Below are 17,661 nucleotides of genomic sequence, written 5' to 3' on the forward strand. Positions count from 1 at the left end.
GACCAGTCACTAATCAATATTGTTTCCAGTAACCCATCACCGATCACCATTGTTCCCAATAACCTATCACTGATCACCATTGCTCACAACGACCAGTCACTAATTATTACTTTCCCAATAACCAATCACGAATCACAGTTGTTCCCAATAATCTTGCACCAGTTACCATTATTCCCAAAAATCTAGCACTAATTTCCATTCTTCCCAATGACTAATCACTGATCACAATTGTTCCCAATAACCAATAACTAATCACAATTGTTCCCAATAAACAATCACTACTCACCATTATTCAGAATAATCTAGTACTAGTTAACATTCTTCCCAATAATCTAGCACCAATTACCATTCTTCCCAATGACCAATCAGTGTTCACCATTGTTCCCAATAATCTATCACTGATCACCATTGCTCCCAGTGACCAGTCACTAATCACCATTGTTTCCAGTAGCCCATCACTGATCACCATTGTTCCCAATAACCTATCACTGATCACCATTGCTCACAACAAACAGTCACTAATCACTACTTTCCCAATAACCAATCACGAATCACCACTGTTCCCAATAATCTTGCACTAGTTACCATTCTTCCCAAACATCTAGCACTAATGACCATTCTTCCCATTGACCAATCACTGATCACCACTGTTCCCAAGAACCAATCACTAATCACAATTGTTCCCAATAAACAATCACTGATCACCATTATTCCGAATAATCTAGTACTAGTTACCATTCTTCCCAATGACCAATCAGTAATCACCATTATTCCCAGTGGCTCTGTAGTTAGTTCATATAAGACAAGTATCTTCCGAAAATAGTCCTTCTGCACGTAACACGTTTTCATATACTAATAATCATGCCTATTCAATAAATATGCAAACGAGTCTATGGCGTCATCCAGCACTGCTGAATACAGTCAGTATTTAATTACAGATATGTAAATACACTCTACAGTCAAATACCTAGCCTCGGAGCAGCACAGTTTCTCTGTTGCGTTTGCGAAAACGTGTCCTGGGACAGGCGTATCCTCGTGAGCGGGCGCTTTGCTTTCCGCCCAACTGCGTGCGCGTCCCCGCCTCCAGCGCGTCAGGCGCGCGCGTGTGTGTGTGTGCGTGTGTGCGCGCGTCCCTGCTCTACCGAAGGCGCAAAAAAGCCTCTACAGCGAACACCCTTCAAATATGGCGGAGGGGGAACTGGACGTCGATTCGCTCATCTCCAGGCTTTTAGAGGGTGAGTTTTGTTTCCCTGTATCTACATTTAACCACTTTAACGTCAATAACTTCAACCTGAGCGAAGTCTGAGGAAATATATTAACAAAATAGAGAGTTATCCTGTGTGTTGTGGATGTTTTTTCCCCCGCTAAGAGGCCTCTTTTACGAAGAACAGCTAACATGTCGGTCACACCTTTTAGCTCAGACATCTCTGCTTCACTGCTTGTATTCACATATTTATGTCCTTTTTTCTTTTTTCTTTTTTTTTTTTTTAATATACTATACAAATAAACAGTTGTAGTTATTACCTGTGACATTGTGGATTTGTTAGACAGTGTTGTTAGTTAGCTATCGGTGTTTGTGTGTTTGTTGTGGGGCGACTGGAATAAACAAACAGTAAACACCTACAGTGTAAAAAAAAAACCCCCCAAAACCCCACAACAAACAGTCATAAAGCCACAGCACTCCTAAAACTGGAAAAATCTATTAATTTACAAGGATTTGGATGCTTTCTTGATTCCAATATTAGTCTTTTAACGACTCTACACAGACTCAAAGTGCTTATTACACTCAGAGCCCGGTGTACATGATCAGCATTATTAAAGCCTGGTGTTTTTATAGCTGACTGAATCTGCATTAACATCTCAATTCCTTGTAAAAAATAAATAAATAAATAAATAAATAACTTGATTCAAGCACATTCAAATGAATTCATTCGACCCTGGAGATTATTGTTTATAATTTATTGCTCAAGGAATTCCACTATTCAACTTTCACCCACTAATATACTGTATGCAGAGCAAAATCCCATTATAGCCAGTAATACACATGATCGGCATTATTGAAGCTGATCAAAATGAACGTTTTAGTGGTTATAACTGGTGAAAACTGGTTTGAACTGGTTATCACAATACTAAAACTGGATTTTATGAGTTGGGGCTGGAGGATTAGTATTGTTATAACTAATAATTTTTTTAAAAAAGGATTGGTGCTGTTATAACTGTTGAAGAGGACTGGTCATGTTATAACTGATAAGAAGGATGGTTATTATATCTAGGCAGATGGATTAGTCTTGTTATAACTGATCAGGATTGGAATTATAACTGGTAAAGAAGACTGGACATATAATAACTGATAAGAAGGATTGGTAGTATTATAATTGGTGAGGATTCCCGGTGGTGTTATAACTAGTGGAAAATTAAAGAATAGGTTATAACTGGTGAACGGATTGGTGTTGTTGTAACTGGTGAAAGGATTGGTGTTGTTATAACTGGTGAACGGATTGGTGTTATAAATGGTGAAAGGATTGGTGTTGTTATAACTGGTGAAAGGATTGGTGTTGTTATAACTGGTGAAAGGATTGGTATTGTTATAGTTAGTGAAATGTTGTTATAACTGGTGAAAAGATTGGTGGTGTTATAACTGGTGAACGGATTGGCGGTGTTATAACCAGTGAAAGGATTGATGTTATAACCAGTGAAAGGATTGGTGTTATAACTGGTGAAAGGATTAGTGTTATAACTGGTGAAAGGGTTGGTGTTGATATAGTTAGTAAAATGTTGTTATAACCAGTGAAAGGATTGATGTTATAACCAGTGAAAGGATTGATGTTATAACCGGTGGAAGGATTGGTGTTGATATAGTTAGTGAAATGTTGTTATAACTGGTGAAAGGATTGGTGGTGTTATAACTAGTTGTAAAAAAGAATAGCTTATGTAACTGGTAAGAAGGATTTGCATTGTTATAACTGGTGAAAGTCATTAATGTTATTAACTGGTCAGATGGTTTGGTATCATTATAACTGGTTAAAAGTATTGGTGTCATTATAACTGGTGAAAACTGGTTATAACAATACTAAATCTGAAGGATTTAGTTCGTTATTATATCTGGGCAGAAGGATTAGTATTATTATAATTGATCAGGATTGGTGTTGTTATAACTGTTAAAAAGGTTAGGTGTTGTTATAACTGATAAGAACAATCAGTATTAGAAGTCGACAAATTTTGTTGTGTTATTTGAAGTGTTTTTTTTTTTATTCATTTTTGATGTCTCTATTTTGATTTGTTATTTGGAGTGTTACCTGTAATGTGTATTTTTATTTGCTTTAACATTCATTAATAGTTAATATATATTAATATGTATGTATTTATTTCATTTAAGAAAGTATACTTTTGTATTTATTACAAGAAGTTTCTTTTTGTAATAAACTTCAGCCATATTTTACTTTGAATGTTATGTTTTCATTCAGTATCACTTTTAAAAACCTATTGGTTGATTATTCGGTTATCGCCATGTACTGCCCAACTTAGTCATCGGTATCGGTCGAATCCACTATTAGTTGACCTCTAATTAGTATTGTTCCAACAGGTGAAAAGGATTGATGTTGGTACAGCTGGTGAAACTGGTTTTAACTGATAATAACCGGTCAGAATGGTTGGTAATTGTTATAACTGGTGAAAAGATTAATTATTATAACTGGTCAGAAGGATTGATTTTATACCTCTTAAAATAGTTTGGTGTTGTTATAACTGTTAAGTGGGATTAGTGTTGTTATAACTAGTCATAATTATTGATTATAACTTGCTGGTGTTGTCAAAACAAGAGAAAAAAGCTTTATTAAAGCTGGATCATGATTCGATTTGTTATAAATGGTGAACAGAATTTACATTAGGATCAAAAGGATTATTTGACATTTCTTTTGGGACACCTGGTGACATTGTGTGTAGTTATAACTGGTTATAAGCTTATGTATGGTCACGAGCGGTGAAAAAGAATATTAATTCGACTCGTATTATTAAAGCTTGGCTTTATTAAAGGATCTGTACTCAGTACATGCATTCATAACTCCTATATTACATGTCGTAAAGGATTTAAAACAGAGTTTTTTATTCACGTTTTACTCTTGGGTACTTTGAGAACAGATTTAGTAAGACTGATATTTGAGGTTTGACCTTTGACATATGAACTGTGGCGTGCTTAGTAAAGAGCCTCAGTTGAAACTTATTTTTAGTTACTAAATATACTATGAGGGGGTTATGTAGCGGGAAATTCAGCGGAATAACCGCCATAACACAATATACACGGCCGTATCAAGTTCGTATAAGTTTATATGTTTAGAATGGCTTTTATCTGCTGAGACGCGCAGTCATGCTCTTACTAAAGGTGTAAAACAGTACACGGGAGATGGATGGATTGTTTACTGATGCGATGATGGATGATGAAGAGCATTTTCCTGGGAAAATTAGACTCCCGCAAAATAATAAACAAGGACAGATTTGACAGACACAAGGGAACATGTGTTAATTAGCTATTTTTTTGGAATGTTGATTCGCTTTATTATTATTCAAACATTGTGAAACGATCTGATGTTATAATTACACGACCGTAATGCCAATGCCTTTGTGAAACACGGCATCTTAACACACGGTTCAAAATGGGCGACGCCCAAAACATTGATTGGCCGAAGGCGGGCATGTTTTTCAAGATTTGCAACTGTCCGTATAGACACTGATTCGACCTTGGACAAAGTCACTCCGGGTAAGATTTCAAGTCGATGGGGCCAACGGTTCGATATTTAGCACCTATTTCATGTTTTGTCCTGTTATAGCATCATCACGTTGCCAAGTGCTGCCATTTTGTGCATGTGACCTCAGAATGAGCCCGTACATAAGTCTGCCAAATTTGGTGACAATATCTCATTCCGTTCAAGCGTTATAGCCTTTTCATTTCATTCTTTTTTGGTAATGAAGTCTCAATTCTATTTATATTTTAGAATATTCGATATTTATTAATATTCTTACATTTCAAGATCCTCTACATGTTTAAGCGCGACTTCACAGACAAGAACAAACAAATCTGACATTATCGCCGTCATGTGAGTCGAATCCGTGGTGATTAAAGTGTCCCCGTGGTTGTTCACGCAAAGTGTGAATTCCTGAGGACACACCTCGCTTCAGAGACCCAGTTCCGGAGTGTGTGTGTGTGTGCGCGCGCGTGTGTGTGTGTGTGCACTTTCCTAACAGTATATTAAATTTTAATCATCATTTATCATGCTGGGAAAGGGTTTACATCATCCAGTAGTCTGGTGTTCTCACTCTGATTCATACTTGGATTATTGGTCACGTTCAACACAAAATAAATCACATCACATTTCTCCAAGTCGAGTTTATGAGTCTCTAACAGTAAGGAATTGGGAAAGTTAGACACGGATAAAATTGCCGTGAAAGAGAAATGCTTAGCAAGGCTTTGAAAAGAAATTCTGTTGATTAAGGACGTTATGATGATATCGTAAACATATTATTGTCACATTAATAATAAATGTAATACTGGCACACGGTTAGTCTTTATAGGACTCAAGTTACGAATATTGTTATTATCTGCACGTCACATTAAATCGTAGTCATTGCCCTGCGTCCTTTCTGACAGACGCCTATTTGTGTCGATGACTAACAGGATGTCCGCTAATCCGCTCCAGAAAGAATTCAGATTCATCCATCGGCGCTTACGTAACGTCTTCGCGCGAGGAATTTCTTCATACGGTCGCCAGAGGGAAATTGTGCGGGATGAATTTGCGACACAACTTGTATGATTAACGAATGAATCGCATGACCGTGTTTTATCGACTCGCAACGGTGAAGTTTATCGCATTTCGCTTTTTATCTGTTAGTTAGAGCTACTTCGAAATGATTGTCAGCTACGGTCAGAGAAACCTAGCTAGCTGCACCACACATTACGTAACTAGGCAACAGTGTGGTTACACCTCAAGTAATAAATAAGTAAGCGGAAACAGCTTCGCACTTCGTTATGAAGCTTAAATGTGACGGTTAATACACATAATAGGCCTCATGTCTAAAGCCGGATATGAGGAAATTTATTCGTAAATTGTTTGTAGGAGCGTGTACACAAGAAATGAAAATCCAGTTAGTTTTTGTTTTTTTTTTGGGGGGGGGGGGGGGGGGGGGGGGTATTTGTATCCGGCAAGAAGGCCTGGGTGATATATGGATATGATATCGATATCGTAATAAATGATTATGTGATACACTTTTCTGAGATATCATTGGCATGGTGATGCATTTTTAATAATTGCGTTTTTAATCATTTAATTACAACTTTAATATTCGTGAATGGATGGCGTTGATTTGACGTCATTTAAAAAAAAACCACTCATTCTTCTTTGTCGTCGAAGGCATTAAAGAAAAGTATCGTCAAACTCAATTGAACGTTTTTTTTGTTTATTTTACTACTGTTTTGCGGACAGTTTGTTAGCTAAATGATATATCGTGATACGCATCGTGTATCCTAAAAATGTCCTCAAGTATCGAGATATGATCATTTTGTCATATCGCCCAACCCTACCCACAAGAGCTCTTGAGGCTGAGAGACTCGCTAATGTGAACCTGGCTTTACCGTATAATTGTCCCGAGTTGCTACAGTTTTATTCGTTCAATTAGGACAAAAATAATGGCGCCCTATAAAGGAGTTTTAGTTGTCCATGGTAGCTGACGCTCTGAAGCGGCTGAGCTGCATTACTGGAAGATTTAGCGCATGCCAAGCTTAGGAGGTGCTCATTTTTGTGAGCTTTGTCTTTTATGGAGTTTTGTGGGTGTGGCCGACCGCGCTTGGTGATTGGCGTTTGTCCACGTAGGCACATGAATACGAAGAACGTTTTGGAGGAAGTAGTCCAGTTTGGCTTACGAAAACATTCACACACTTTACTACAGAGTTTCCACCCCCACCCCCCATTTGGGAGGAGGCTTCTAATATACCTTAACGTTTTGGACAAATTGAATCAGTCCTTCTCGTAAAAAAAGGTACTCCAGTATTTGCGTTTACCGGACAAGGGCGGATAGAGAAACTTCAGATTATTATGTTAGAAAACAATAATATTAGCAAACATAATATTAGTAGGCCTCTGGAAGTTAGACATCAGACATTTTTGACAATCCTGGTTCTGACAAGCATGGTTTATTTCATTTTAATCCTCAAAGCAAGCTTATGAGGTCTTTTTTCTTTCCAAAATCTGCACTAAATCTGCAATATAGTTCTCACTGTACTGTAAGAGCAAACATTAATCCAACGCCAGACGATGGTATTGAGCAGTAGCACGAGCGTGACCTTCAAAGTGACCTTCAGCACTACACAGGGACCCTCGAGACGACAGGAGAGCGCACCCTCGCTTTCTTTCACTCAGAGCCTTATTTGGACACAGCCTAGGCGTCAACCCTTATGCTGTAAAGTAAGGGTTCTTAAAATAGCCACTTCTCCGTGTGCTTTTCCTTTGCGATGGGAAAGAGTCTGTTATGACTGTCATCACTAAAGGAGGTCATGTTGAAGATAACACTGCGTCATAAAACAACAGTTAATGCTGGCCTAACGCAGTAGGTCTTTTGTTGCGGATCATTGGTTTCATTACGGTCGTTTTAAAGACGCCGAGCACAGTCGTGTTCAAATTTGTTCAATGCAGATCACCCGGGTGATTATTCTCATATAAATTGAGGAGTCTTGGCTTCTGTTCGGGTACACACACCCACACGACCCTTGGCTCACAAAGCGTCCGATACCTATCGGACACTTTTCTGGCCACAAGCTTCAGAATCTCATATGTTGTAAACTTCAGTGCCATTCAGCTTGCAACGAGTAAACAAATATGCTTGTGAATATTGTGACGCAGTGAGCTTTTCAGGAAATGGTGTAGAAACTGAATCGAAGAACAAAGATTTTGGCACATATAATTGTTTTTAAAAAATTTTTTCGTTATTTTAATGTTTTGTTTGAAACAAGGACACTCTCGCCGAAGTTTGCCGACGAAATGTGTTATTCCAGTAGTTTGGAAAATGTGTGATTGGTCAGTTGCAATAACAGTTGGCATTTCTTGTCCACATTTAGTACCAGAAAGTACCAGAAGTCTGTCTTTTGACACTACAGATACCGAGATGCTGTTGTTCTAATATAAAAAACCCAACATTATTTATAATTAAACCTAGTTATGATATTTGCACTAACATGGGGGCACCAAGAGAGCACCCAAGAACAACGGTGGAAAACACCACCGCTCCAGGATTTCAAACGTCACACCTCCGTTTGCACCGGTCCACCCTCTCTCTCTCTCTCTCTCTCGCTCTCGCTCTCTCTCTCGCTCTCTCTCTCTCTTTCCCGTCAGCCCGAGCCATTTTCCATTCCGCTTTGTAAATGGCTGCAGTAGTAAAGCCTCAGCCCTCCTCTCCCTCTGTTCATTGTAAAGCACACAGAAGTGTGTCTCATAGCTTTTTCTGGGACTTTAACAAGACTAAGCGCCTCTCAGGGACAACAAGCATCCAGCAACAGCTCTATCTGACACCACTGTTTACACTCTCAGCGCTCTCGACTGCTGAATAAATAAACAGGCCATTTAATGGACACTTGAATAGACGCGTCACAGCGTCGTGCACAGCAACATCGCAGAAACGATACTGGCTCGCATTACAGTGTCGTCAGAAAGGACACCAAAGTATATAATATAAAGCATTTAAAGTGCTCAGCTCAGTCCTTTAACGCACAGGTAATATCGTCATTGAATTAGCGCTGCAAGAACTAATCGCTAATCGATTATGAAAATCGTTGGAAACGAATCTCGTTATCGATTAGTCGGTCTGCACGTAGCACGGTGGGCATTTACTCACTACGTTACTTCTGTTCCGAAAACACGCATCGGAGAGTGAATACTAAAGTTGTGTCCCAAATGATGTACTGTACACTTACACTATGCACTATGTACTCGATTAGTGTGTGAATTTTAGAAAGATAATATTGTCTCAAATGTAACACGAGTGGTTTTTTTTTCTAACCGGACATATAAGCCGCTGCCTAGTCGACGGCACATGACATCATACTAGCCGCTAACTTTAGCCTAATACCCAGAGTCAAGGACAATGAATTTCTTCAGTTTACTGACTCTAAGAGTTACTTTTTATAAAAAGTAATGCATAAATACTATTATATAATATAAACTTAAATATTACTTTGTATTTTATATATATATGTAAGTATTTATGCATTGTTTTTATGGATCCACGAAAAGCACTGAATTAAACTACAGTCCTAAATGAATAATATATATTCTAGTGTGTGTGTGTGTGTGTGTGTGTTAGGTTCTTTTCAGTCGTATATAATTGGACAAACAGTTGTGTAAAATTTTAGTCTGAAGTTTATATTTGTAACACTCAGTTTGTGGATTTTATTTTAAATAAACGAAAAAAAAAATGGTACTGAAAGTTTCCCCCCGCCCCCATCCGATTAGTCGTTAAAATAATCGATTATGAAAATAATCGTTAGTTGCAGCCCTACATTAACTATCATGTATCATGTACAGATGCAATCACAGAGATGTAATCCCGAGCACACGAGAAGCCATCCATTTTTTTAATTTCACAACTTGGGAAGTGTTTAATATCTGGGGAAGGGTCTCTGATACAAGACTACATACGGAGCAAGTAGCAGCAGTCAAATCTTTTTTTTTTTTTCTTTCCAACGTGAGGTGACATCTGCGTAGAAAATCCCGGACACAGCACTAAAAAGTGCTGAGTACAGGTCATTCAGCCTGTAATTTTCCAGGGGAGGACTGCGAAACACCGACATGGCCGAGCCAGACCAAAATAAAATAACCATAAAATAGGAAATGACCCCAGGACCCCGTGTAAAATGAATCCCGTCCGGATACCGAATCAATTCATAGCAAAATGTTCGTTTTTTTTTTTTTTTTTGTCCAGTTTACGCAAGTTTACGTCCGAACCTGACGAGTGGACGGGGCTTAACAGCGATTTCCTCTCACTGGCTAGTGAGATTTGAGTCGACAGCTCCCTGACCTGGAAGTAGAGATTTTCAGTTATAGTGTGTGTACGCTGGAGTGGAAATTACTGACTTACTTCGTTAGTATATTAGTTGATAATTAATATTTGAGGTTCCGGTCGACTCACACGACTATTTTTCCGAGGTGAGCTCTCAGGAGCGTCTCTACTTCCTGGTCAGGAAGCTGTCCATCCCAATCTCACTAGCCAATAAGAGTAAATCGCCATTAAGCCCCGCCCACACGGGAGGTTTTGCGGCAGAATGGCGAACGTAAACTTGCGGAGCGTAAACGAAAACTCTGGCAGCACGTTCATAAACCGCGATTATTTAAAAAAAACAAAAACGCTATTTATTTGAAGACCAGGTTAAATTTTTGCCAAATTTTGAGCTCACCGTTTTTCTTCTTTCTCATCGTATATATTTTTGTTTGTTTCTTGAAAAGTTTTGTTTAATAGCACAATTTTGGCACAAATTTCATTCCCCGGTTACTTTGAGTTACTAAGATTTAACCTTGGAAGTATTCAGTCTTCGCTGTATGTGCTCACTACGTAGGCTTTATAACATAAACGCATCGTGGGACCTGCTTAATATCCAACAGGCTTTCATTTAAGATTCAGTGACAGGGAAAAGAAAAAAAAAACCTGGAAATTCTTCCTCACTACTTAGAAATCAAGCACGTCAGTGGCGTTTAGCTAGCAAGTTTACTTGCTAATGTTTCCCACAGCTTTATATCTGACAACGAAATGAAACCTCTTAAACATTTAAAAGAATTTATTTTTGTCCGTCGACGAGTACAGACAGAAATGACTTTTCCCCTCGCTGTTTCTCTCTCTGTCTCTGTGTAAATGTCAGCAGGCACAGCTGTCTCTGTTAGTAATCACTGCTGTACTGTTTAGTGACAGCGACAGCTCACACGCAACCCGAGGGCCGAGCGAGCGAGCGAGCATCACGATGTGCTTTTCGTACAGTATGCACGCATGAAGATCTGACTCAAAGACTTGAGCTGTCGGGATTTTGTAGGTCTACACCGTATATACAACAGTATGCCGGTTAACCTCGTTTTTTATCGTAGAATTCTGCCGCGCGTGCATATATATACCTTACTTGCAGTTGATGCTATGGATCCAAGTATTCCTCGTTCCAGAACAAAAAAATGGGGCGGAGTTGGACACGATCTAGGTCCTCCTACATGGGCAGAGTCAAGACAAAAGTCTAGAATGTGGAGACAATTCGGAGCGCGTCTGATTTAGGGTTTAGGGGTTAGACTTATAGGAGGAATTGGATCAGATCCAGTTCCACCCCCTGGACTTTTGGCTCTTCATCGAGAATTATATCAGCGTGTCCAGGAGCCACAACGCCCCTCATCCCGATCCGAATCCCAATATTTTTCGATTGTTTCGCTACTTCTTTGCAACTTTTTGCTTCTCTGTATCTTTGATTCTAATGTTTCGTTATATTTCTTGTCCGATGAATCGTTTGACTTTCTGTCTGTCGATTTAGAACGGTTTAAAACTCGTAAGCAAGCAGTAACTGCGGTCTATATTTAAACGTGTTGACTGAACTGAAAGGAAGTCGCATCATTTGTCCATCAGATATTAGACATTCACACAGGAAACCCCACGATTCACAGAGCTGCTCTTCTTTTATTTATATAATATCAGTCTTATCGTCTTTCATTTCATTATCCTGGACTCCAGTTAAACGAGATATCATCACGATAACTGCTTATATATATATATACATTTTATATATATATATATATATATATATGTATAATATTACGTATATCGCACCAGTAAACCCGTATGGTGAAACGGCGTCACAGGCGAAATGACGGACAGATGTGCGAATAAACGAGTGCTTCTTTTTAAAACCTTGTTGTGAAAGAGCTGTATATTTTTGCAGCACACCTTAAGTTGTTTCTTATTTTCACCGTCCTCGCCTCTGTTTTTCATTACGTTTAATGGAGCTGTGTGTGTGTGTGTGTGTGTTGCGGGGGTGTTCATATTTTAGCTCGTTAGCCCTCTCCAGATTATAAAACAACAGCAGCTCTGTTCTCTCGCTCTCTGTTTTTGTTTCTGTGTGTATTTCTGTCATTATTTCACACACAGAGAGAGAAAGAGAGAGAGAGAGAGAGGGAGAGAGTAATTGCACCCACCCTCCATCCTGCAGTTAGCTATGGCTATAAAGCCGTGTGATCATAAAACACAAATTGTAAATCACGCAGTTTGTGTGTGTGGGTATTTAGGATAATGAGCGTCAGCTTCTTAATGGTTTACCAAAATGAGTCATAATGAAAACACATTAGGAATGTTCAGTGCACTGAATCAACCCTTCTTGTGTACCGGTGAAGCTGCAAGACGACGTGCGCTACCAGGCCTCTTCCGCATACCTGAGCTCAAACCAGACGTCCACGATTGGCTAGTTTTTCTAGCGAATGGAGAGTAGGCTCCTCCCACAATGAGAGACGTCCAGCTCTGCTCTCCGGACACCCAGCTAGGAATAGCTGTATCATCAGGACAACTATAGGTAGCCAATCAGAAGCCTCGTTTTTATCCAGGCAACTAATACTCACGGGTGACGAAGCCATGGTAACGGAGGTTAGGACGGACTCAAGTGCAGATAAGAGCTTTATAATAATCAACACAAACAGAAAAGAAGCTATACACACGTGGACAAAACAAACACAACGGCAAAGTGAGACAATTAAAGCAAGACAAAAGTGCAGTGCAAATTGGGGCTGTATTTATATATATATATATATATATATATATATATATATATAGAGAGAGAGAGAGAGAGAGAGATATCTATATATAGATATGTATAGTGCTCGTTAACTAGAATGTGATTCAGGTACAGGTGGTCATGTGACCGTGACGTAGTGCAGTGGCTGCTGGGAGCTGTAGTCCAGCTGTAATCCTCCGGGATTTCCATGACACATCTGAAGCTGGTTCTGTTATTAGGCCTGTCACGATAATCACGTCAATGACGCGAGATATTATCAATGTTTTTATCAACGAAGAAGAAAAATCTAGAAAGAAACGTTCTAGCCTTGGAAATAATCCAGTCGTGGTGAGTAATGTCTGGGCTCGAGCCGTTGAAGCTGAAGAGCGAACTGAACAGCGGTAAACGGACGCGCATTACTAACGGGTCAACGGAATCAGACAAACAAATCCGATACACGTATGAGATTAATCAGACATTTACACACAGCATAAACATAAACAACAAATTACAACTCGCTTCTGCACAAAACGACGCGAATGCCCACGTGAACTTGAACTCCAGTAACGCGCTAGCTAGGTATAACGGGTAAGCCACGTCGTGAATGCGCTCTTTCCAAGCGTAACAACGCACTAAAACATGGACAATGAATAACTAAAGCGTAAATAATTCACATTATTGTATTAATGTCTGGATAGTCTTCAGAATTAAACGTTTATTTCTGTTTGGAAGGGTTTGAAGGGTTCTGATTGAAACTTGCGTTTTGATGATATTATATTATTATCATTATATCGGTGGGAGAAAACGGTCTTAAAGTGACAGTAATATCGTTTATCGTAATTATTTCTGGGACGGTATATCGTCCAGCAAATATAGTAATCGTGACAGGCCTAACTGTAATTACGATGAAAAACTTGACGCTCATGCAGCTACAGGTCGCACGACGATGACACTGTAGACGATTTCATATAAACTTCGCGTTCGTTTAGAAAGCGGAAGAGTGTGAAGTGTGTGCGCATCGCTTCCTTGCGCAATATAGACGCCGCTCAGGTTTTTCCACACGTGTGATGAATCTGAAAATCTGAGACGTCCTTTGTTACAAAACGTGTATGTTTGGGGAGAACATGTTCGACAGAACTAACCACCCTGATGTGTTTTTGTCACGCTGATCAGAATTATGGGATTGTCTGCTTTGATAATAAAGACTCCTGTGCTTATCCGGCCTCTTGAACAGGGTGCACTTTATCTCAGGAGCACACATATGACTGTGTACTGAAAACAACAACAACAACAGCAACAACAACAAAACAGTGCTGTGTATTGAATATGCAGCAGGGATTCAGTCCATTAGACTCTGAATCATACATACGAATCAGTCGAAACTATCAGCGTGTAAGTACAACGGATTAGTCTGTGTAAATTCTTACTAAAGGTTCGTGTGTGTGTGTGTGTGTGTGTGTGTGTGTGTTGCTGTTTTCCCTTCCTGGCACCAGAGCTGGCACCAGGATGCAACATAATGCCTTTAGTCCGAGAAACTCCTACTAAACTTCATACACCCACACACACACACACACACACACACACACACACACACACACACACAATGAATGAGACGTATTCAGTGTGCACTCCATAAACAGTGAAAAGGCCTTCTCCATTTTCTTCCATTTTCACAAGCCAGTCGAAGGGACACGGTTTTCCTGTGTGTGTGTGTGTGTGTGTGTGTGTGTGTGTGTGTGTGTGTGTGTGTGTGTGTGTGTGGTTCTTCCTTTCTCTCAGTTTTTGCCCATATATGGCAGTAAGATTTTGGAGGGAGTCATTTGTATACATATATGTCTCTGTTCCTTCCTTCTCTCTCACTCTTACTCCTCATGCACACACAGACACGCACACACAAACACACGCACACACACACACACACATATATCTTAAAATCTACCATAAATGTGTTTCTGCACTCGTTTCTCAGAGGTCTCTGTGCCTGAGTGACAGGCGTAACACTCAGGTGCTCAGCATGTCCTCATGCTGGTTTTGCTGGCTCTGCTAGACAGGGCTTAAACACCCCCCCCCCCCCCCCCCCCCCCCCCGCCACCTTTTTTTTCCTTTCTCGTGAATAGCATGTATATGATCTCACCTGCCGTGCCGGAAAACACACGCCACGCAGTCTGCCTGTGGCAAACTCGAATGATGATGAAGGCAGTGCTGCATTACTCGTCTTATCATCTCAGTCAGGTCATGTGGAGATTTTTTCACTGCAAGTCACCAGTCACTGTACTCTGAAGTCGCCAGTAGGTGTTCCTACTACTGGTTGCCATAGTAACATTTTTCAGTGTGGGGCAAGTCTAACATTCCAGTTTTGACAAGAAACCAGTTTTCTTGCCTCTAAAATGAAACCTTCTGCGGGGAGAGCGACTGTATGTAAAATTCGTCAGTGTGTGTATATATATATATATATATGTGTGTGTGTGTGTGTGTATGTATGTCTGTATATATGCATCACAGCCTATGAGATGCAGGACAAGCAGCGTGTGGTCTTTGCCATCATGGCCATCTTTCGGCCATCATCGATCACAAGCGCAAGCACCAGACCGCCTGGGTCCACAAAACAGTTCAGACTTTCAGGCAGCATGGTGGCTCACGGATCACCTTCGCTCTACTGTCTTCTCTCTGCACCAGGTCGCTCCAAATTTGGATAAAGTTAAACTTTTCTCAACTGGACACGCCCACATCTAGTCGCCAACATTCGCTGCCGCTAACGTCACCGGAAGTCTCGGGCTCTCACTGAAAATGAACGGCCCCCAGTCGCTTTGTCGCTACGAGTCGCTGTATGTGTGCACGTAGCTTCATTCTGCTAATCTGTAACTTCCACAAACACGGCCGCCTTTCAGCCGGTCGGTTTTCTGCCAGCACGGTACTCACACGTCATCGATCTTCGTCCGCATCATGAACCTCCAAAGCTTCCTGAGATCCCAGTTTAGAGCAGCTAAAGAGAACCTTAAACAAATAAAAATGACCTGTACAGAATAAAACCTGCTGTGCTTGGAAGTGGTGCAGTGGCCCAGAGAGAGAGAGATGGAGAGATATGATGAAAAAGAAGGAAAGAGGAAGAGGGCAGGCGAAGGCCAAAGATCTGCACTGCAGTGTTTTAGTTTGCATAAAGGAGAACCAAAGAGGACACCATGTCTCTCTCTCTCTCTCTCTACCTCTCTCTCCCTCTCTCCGTCTCTCTCTCTCTCTCTCTCTCTCTCTCTCTCTCTCTCTAATTCCCTCTCTCTCTCCCTCTCTCTCTCTCTCCCTCTCTCTCTAATTCCCTCTCTCTCTCCCTCTCTCTCCCCCTCTCTCTCTCCTTCCCTCTCTCTCTACATCTCTCTCTCTCCCCCTCTCTCTCCCTCTCTCTCTCTCTCTCTCTTTCTCTCTCTACTTCCCTCTCTCTCCTTCCCTCTCTCTCTTCCTCTCTCTCCCTCTGTCTCTCCCTCTCTCTTTCTCCCCCTCTCTCTCCCCTTCCCCCTCTCTCTCTCCTTCCCTCTCCCCCCCCTCTCCCCCCCCCCCCCCCTCTCTCTCTCTAATTCCCTCTTTCTCATAACCCAGGCCAAATTTGGATGGATGTACTCAGCTGCCCTGTGGAGAAGAATGCAGTTCCCCCACACACACCCACACACAGATATTTTACTCTTGATCTCAGATGATCTCAATGCATGATGTATTTCTCCTCCTGTCCTTCTCCTAAACACAATACAGAGATATCGGCAATGTCTCAGACCTTCAAACCTTGTACTACACATTACATTCTCAGACCACACACATACACTCGGCTCTCTCGTACCTCAACATTTGATCTGTTGTGCGTCTGAGGAGCGAGGGACATACCGATCGCAAGTCATATAATCTTTTGGCACCGTTACTTTTGGAGTAGAGATGTAACGGTATGAAAATTTCATATCATGGTTATCAGTATTAACACGGTGTTGTTCAAACGTGCTGAAAATGTACAAAAAGTACCGGAACACACTGAAATCCTTTAAACAGGTTTTACATTTCAATATAAAGTCATGGATGGCTGGCTTGCTGCGATAGTCAGTGTTCCTGGTGTTACACAGTGTTCCGCCGTATATATATATATATATATATATATGTGTGTGTGTGTGTGTGTGTGTGTGTGTGTGTGTGTGTGTGTGTGTGTGTATAGCCTAAATGTGTACAGGAGGAACGGATTTTTGTGCTAAATCATCATGAAATAATAAATATCGATATTATCATAAAAATTGTATCACAACATAATTTTTTAAACACGTGAATCTATTAAATATTAATTCAAAATTTGTAATAAATCACCATTTATTCCCCACATATTCACTGTGGAAATATTTATTTTCCGTCTTATTATTTTTAAAATAATATTTCATTTTAAATACTTGTTAAATTTACAATTAATCATTACATTTGATATAATAATATTAATTTTATATATATATATATATATATATAAATATATATATATACTAGATCAATATATACTAGATCAATTGTATATATATATATATATATATATATATATATATATATATATATATATATATATATATATATATATATATATATATATACAATTGATCTAGTAGTAGTAGTAATAATAATAAAACGTGTATGGTGGAGAATTAAGAAAACTGTGTGATAGAACGGTAATGTGTGTTCATGGAGCCGTCGGCGCGTTTTCGATCATCGCGCCCCGCCCCGCCCCTCACCCTCGCCTCACCTGACTCTGTTGCCATGGAGAGTTTCCTTTGTGGAAACACAGAGCAGAGTCCTGCAGACGAACAGAAGGCGAAATGTGCGTGTGTGTGCGTGTGTGTGCGTGTGTGTGTGTGTGTGTGTACATGCCTCTTCAACTGTTTAGG

At 40.1% G+C, this 17,661-nt stretch overlaps 1 protein-coding gene across 1 annotated transcript in view; it reads left to right on the forward strand.

The window, feature by feature from the left end:
- The first annotated feature begins 1,149 nt into the window (after positions 1–1,149).
- pp1b (serine/threonine-protein phosphatase pp1-beta catalytic subunit) overlaps positions 1,150–17,661 on the forward strand; it is a 24,125-nt gene continuing 7,613 nt past the window's right edge. The window contains 1 exon segment of the mRNA NM_001200716.1: positions 1,150–1,235. Within this exon segment, the coding sequence (NP_001187645.1) occupies positions 1,184–1,235 (52 nt within the window). The 5' untranslated portion in view covers positions 1,150–1,183.

This window comes from Ictalurus punctatus, chromosome 29, assembly GCF_001660625.3.
Source record: "Ictalurus punctatus breed USDA103 chromosome 29, Coco_2.0, whole genome shotgun sequence".
Classification (NCBI taxonomy): domain Eukaryota; kingdom Metazoa; phylum Chordata; class Actinopteri; order Siluriformes; family Ictaluridae; genus Ictalurus; species Ictalurus punctatus.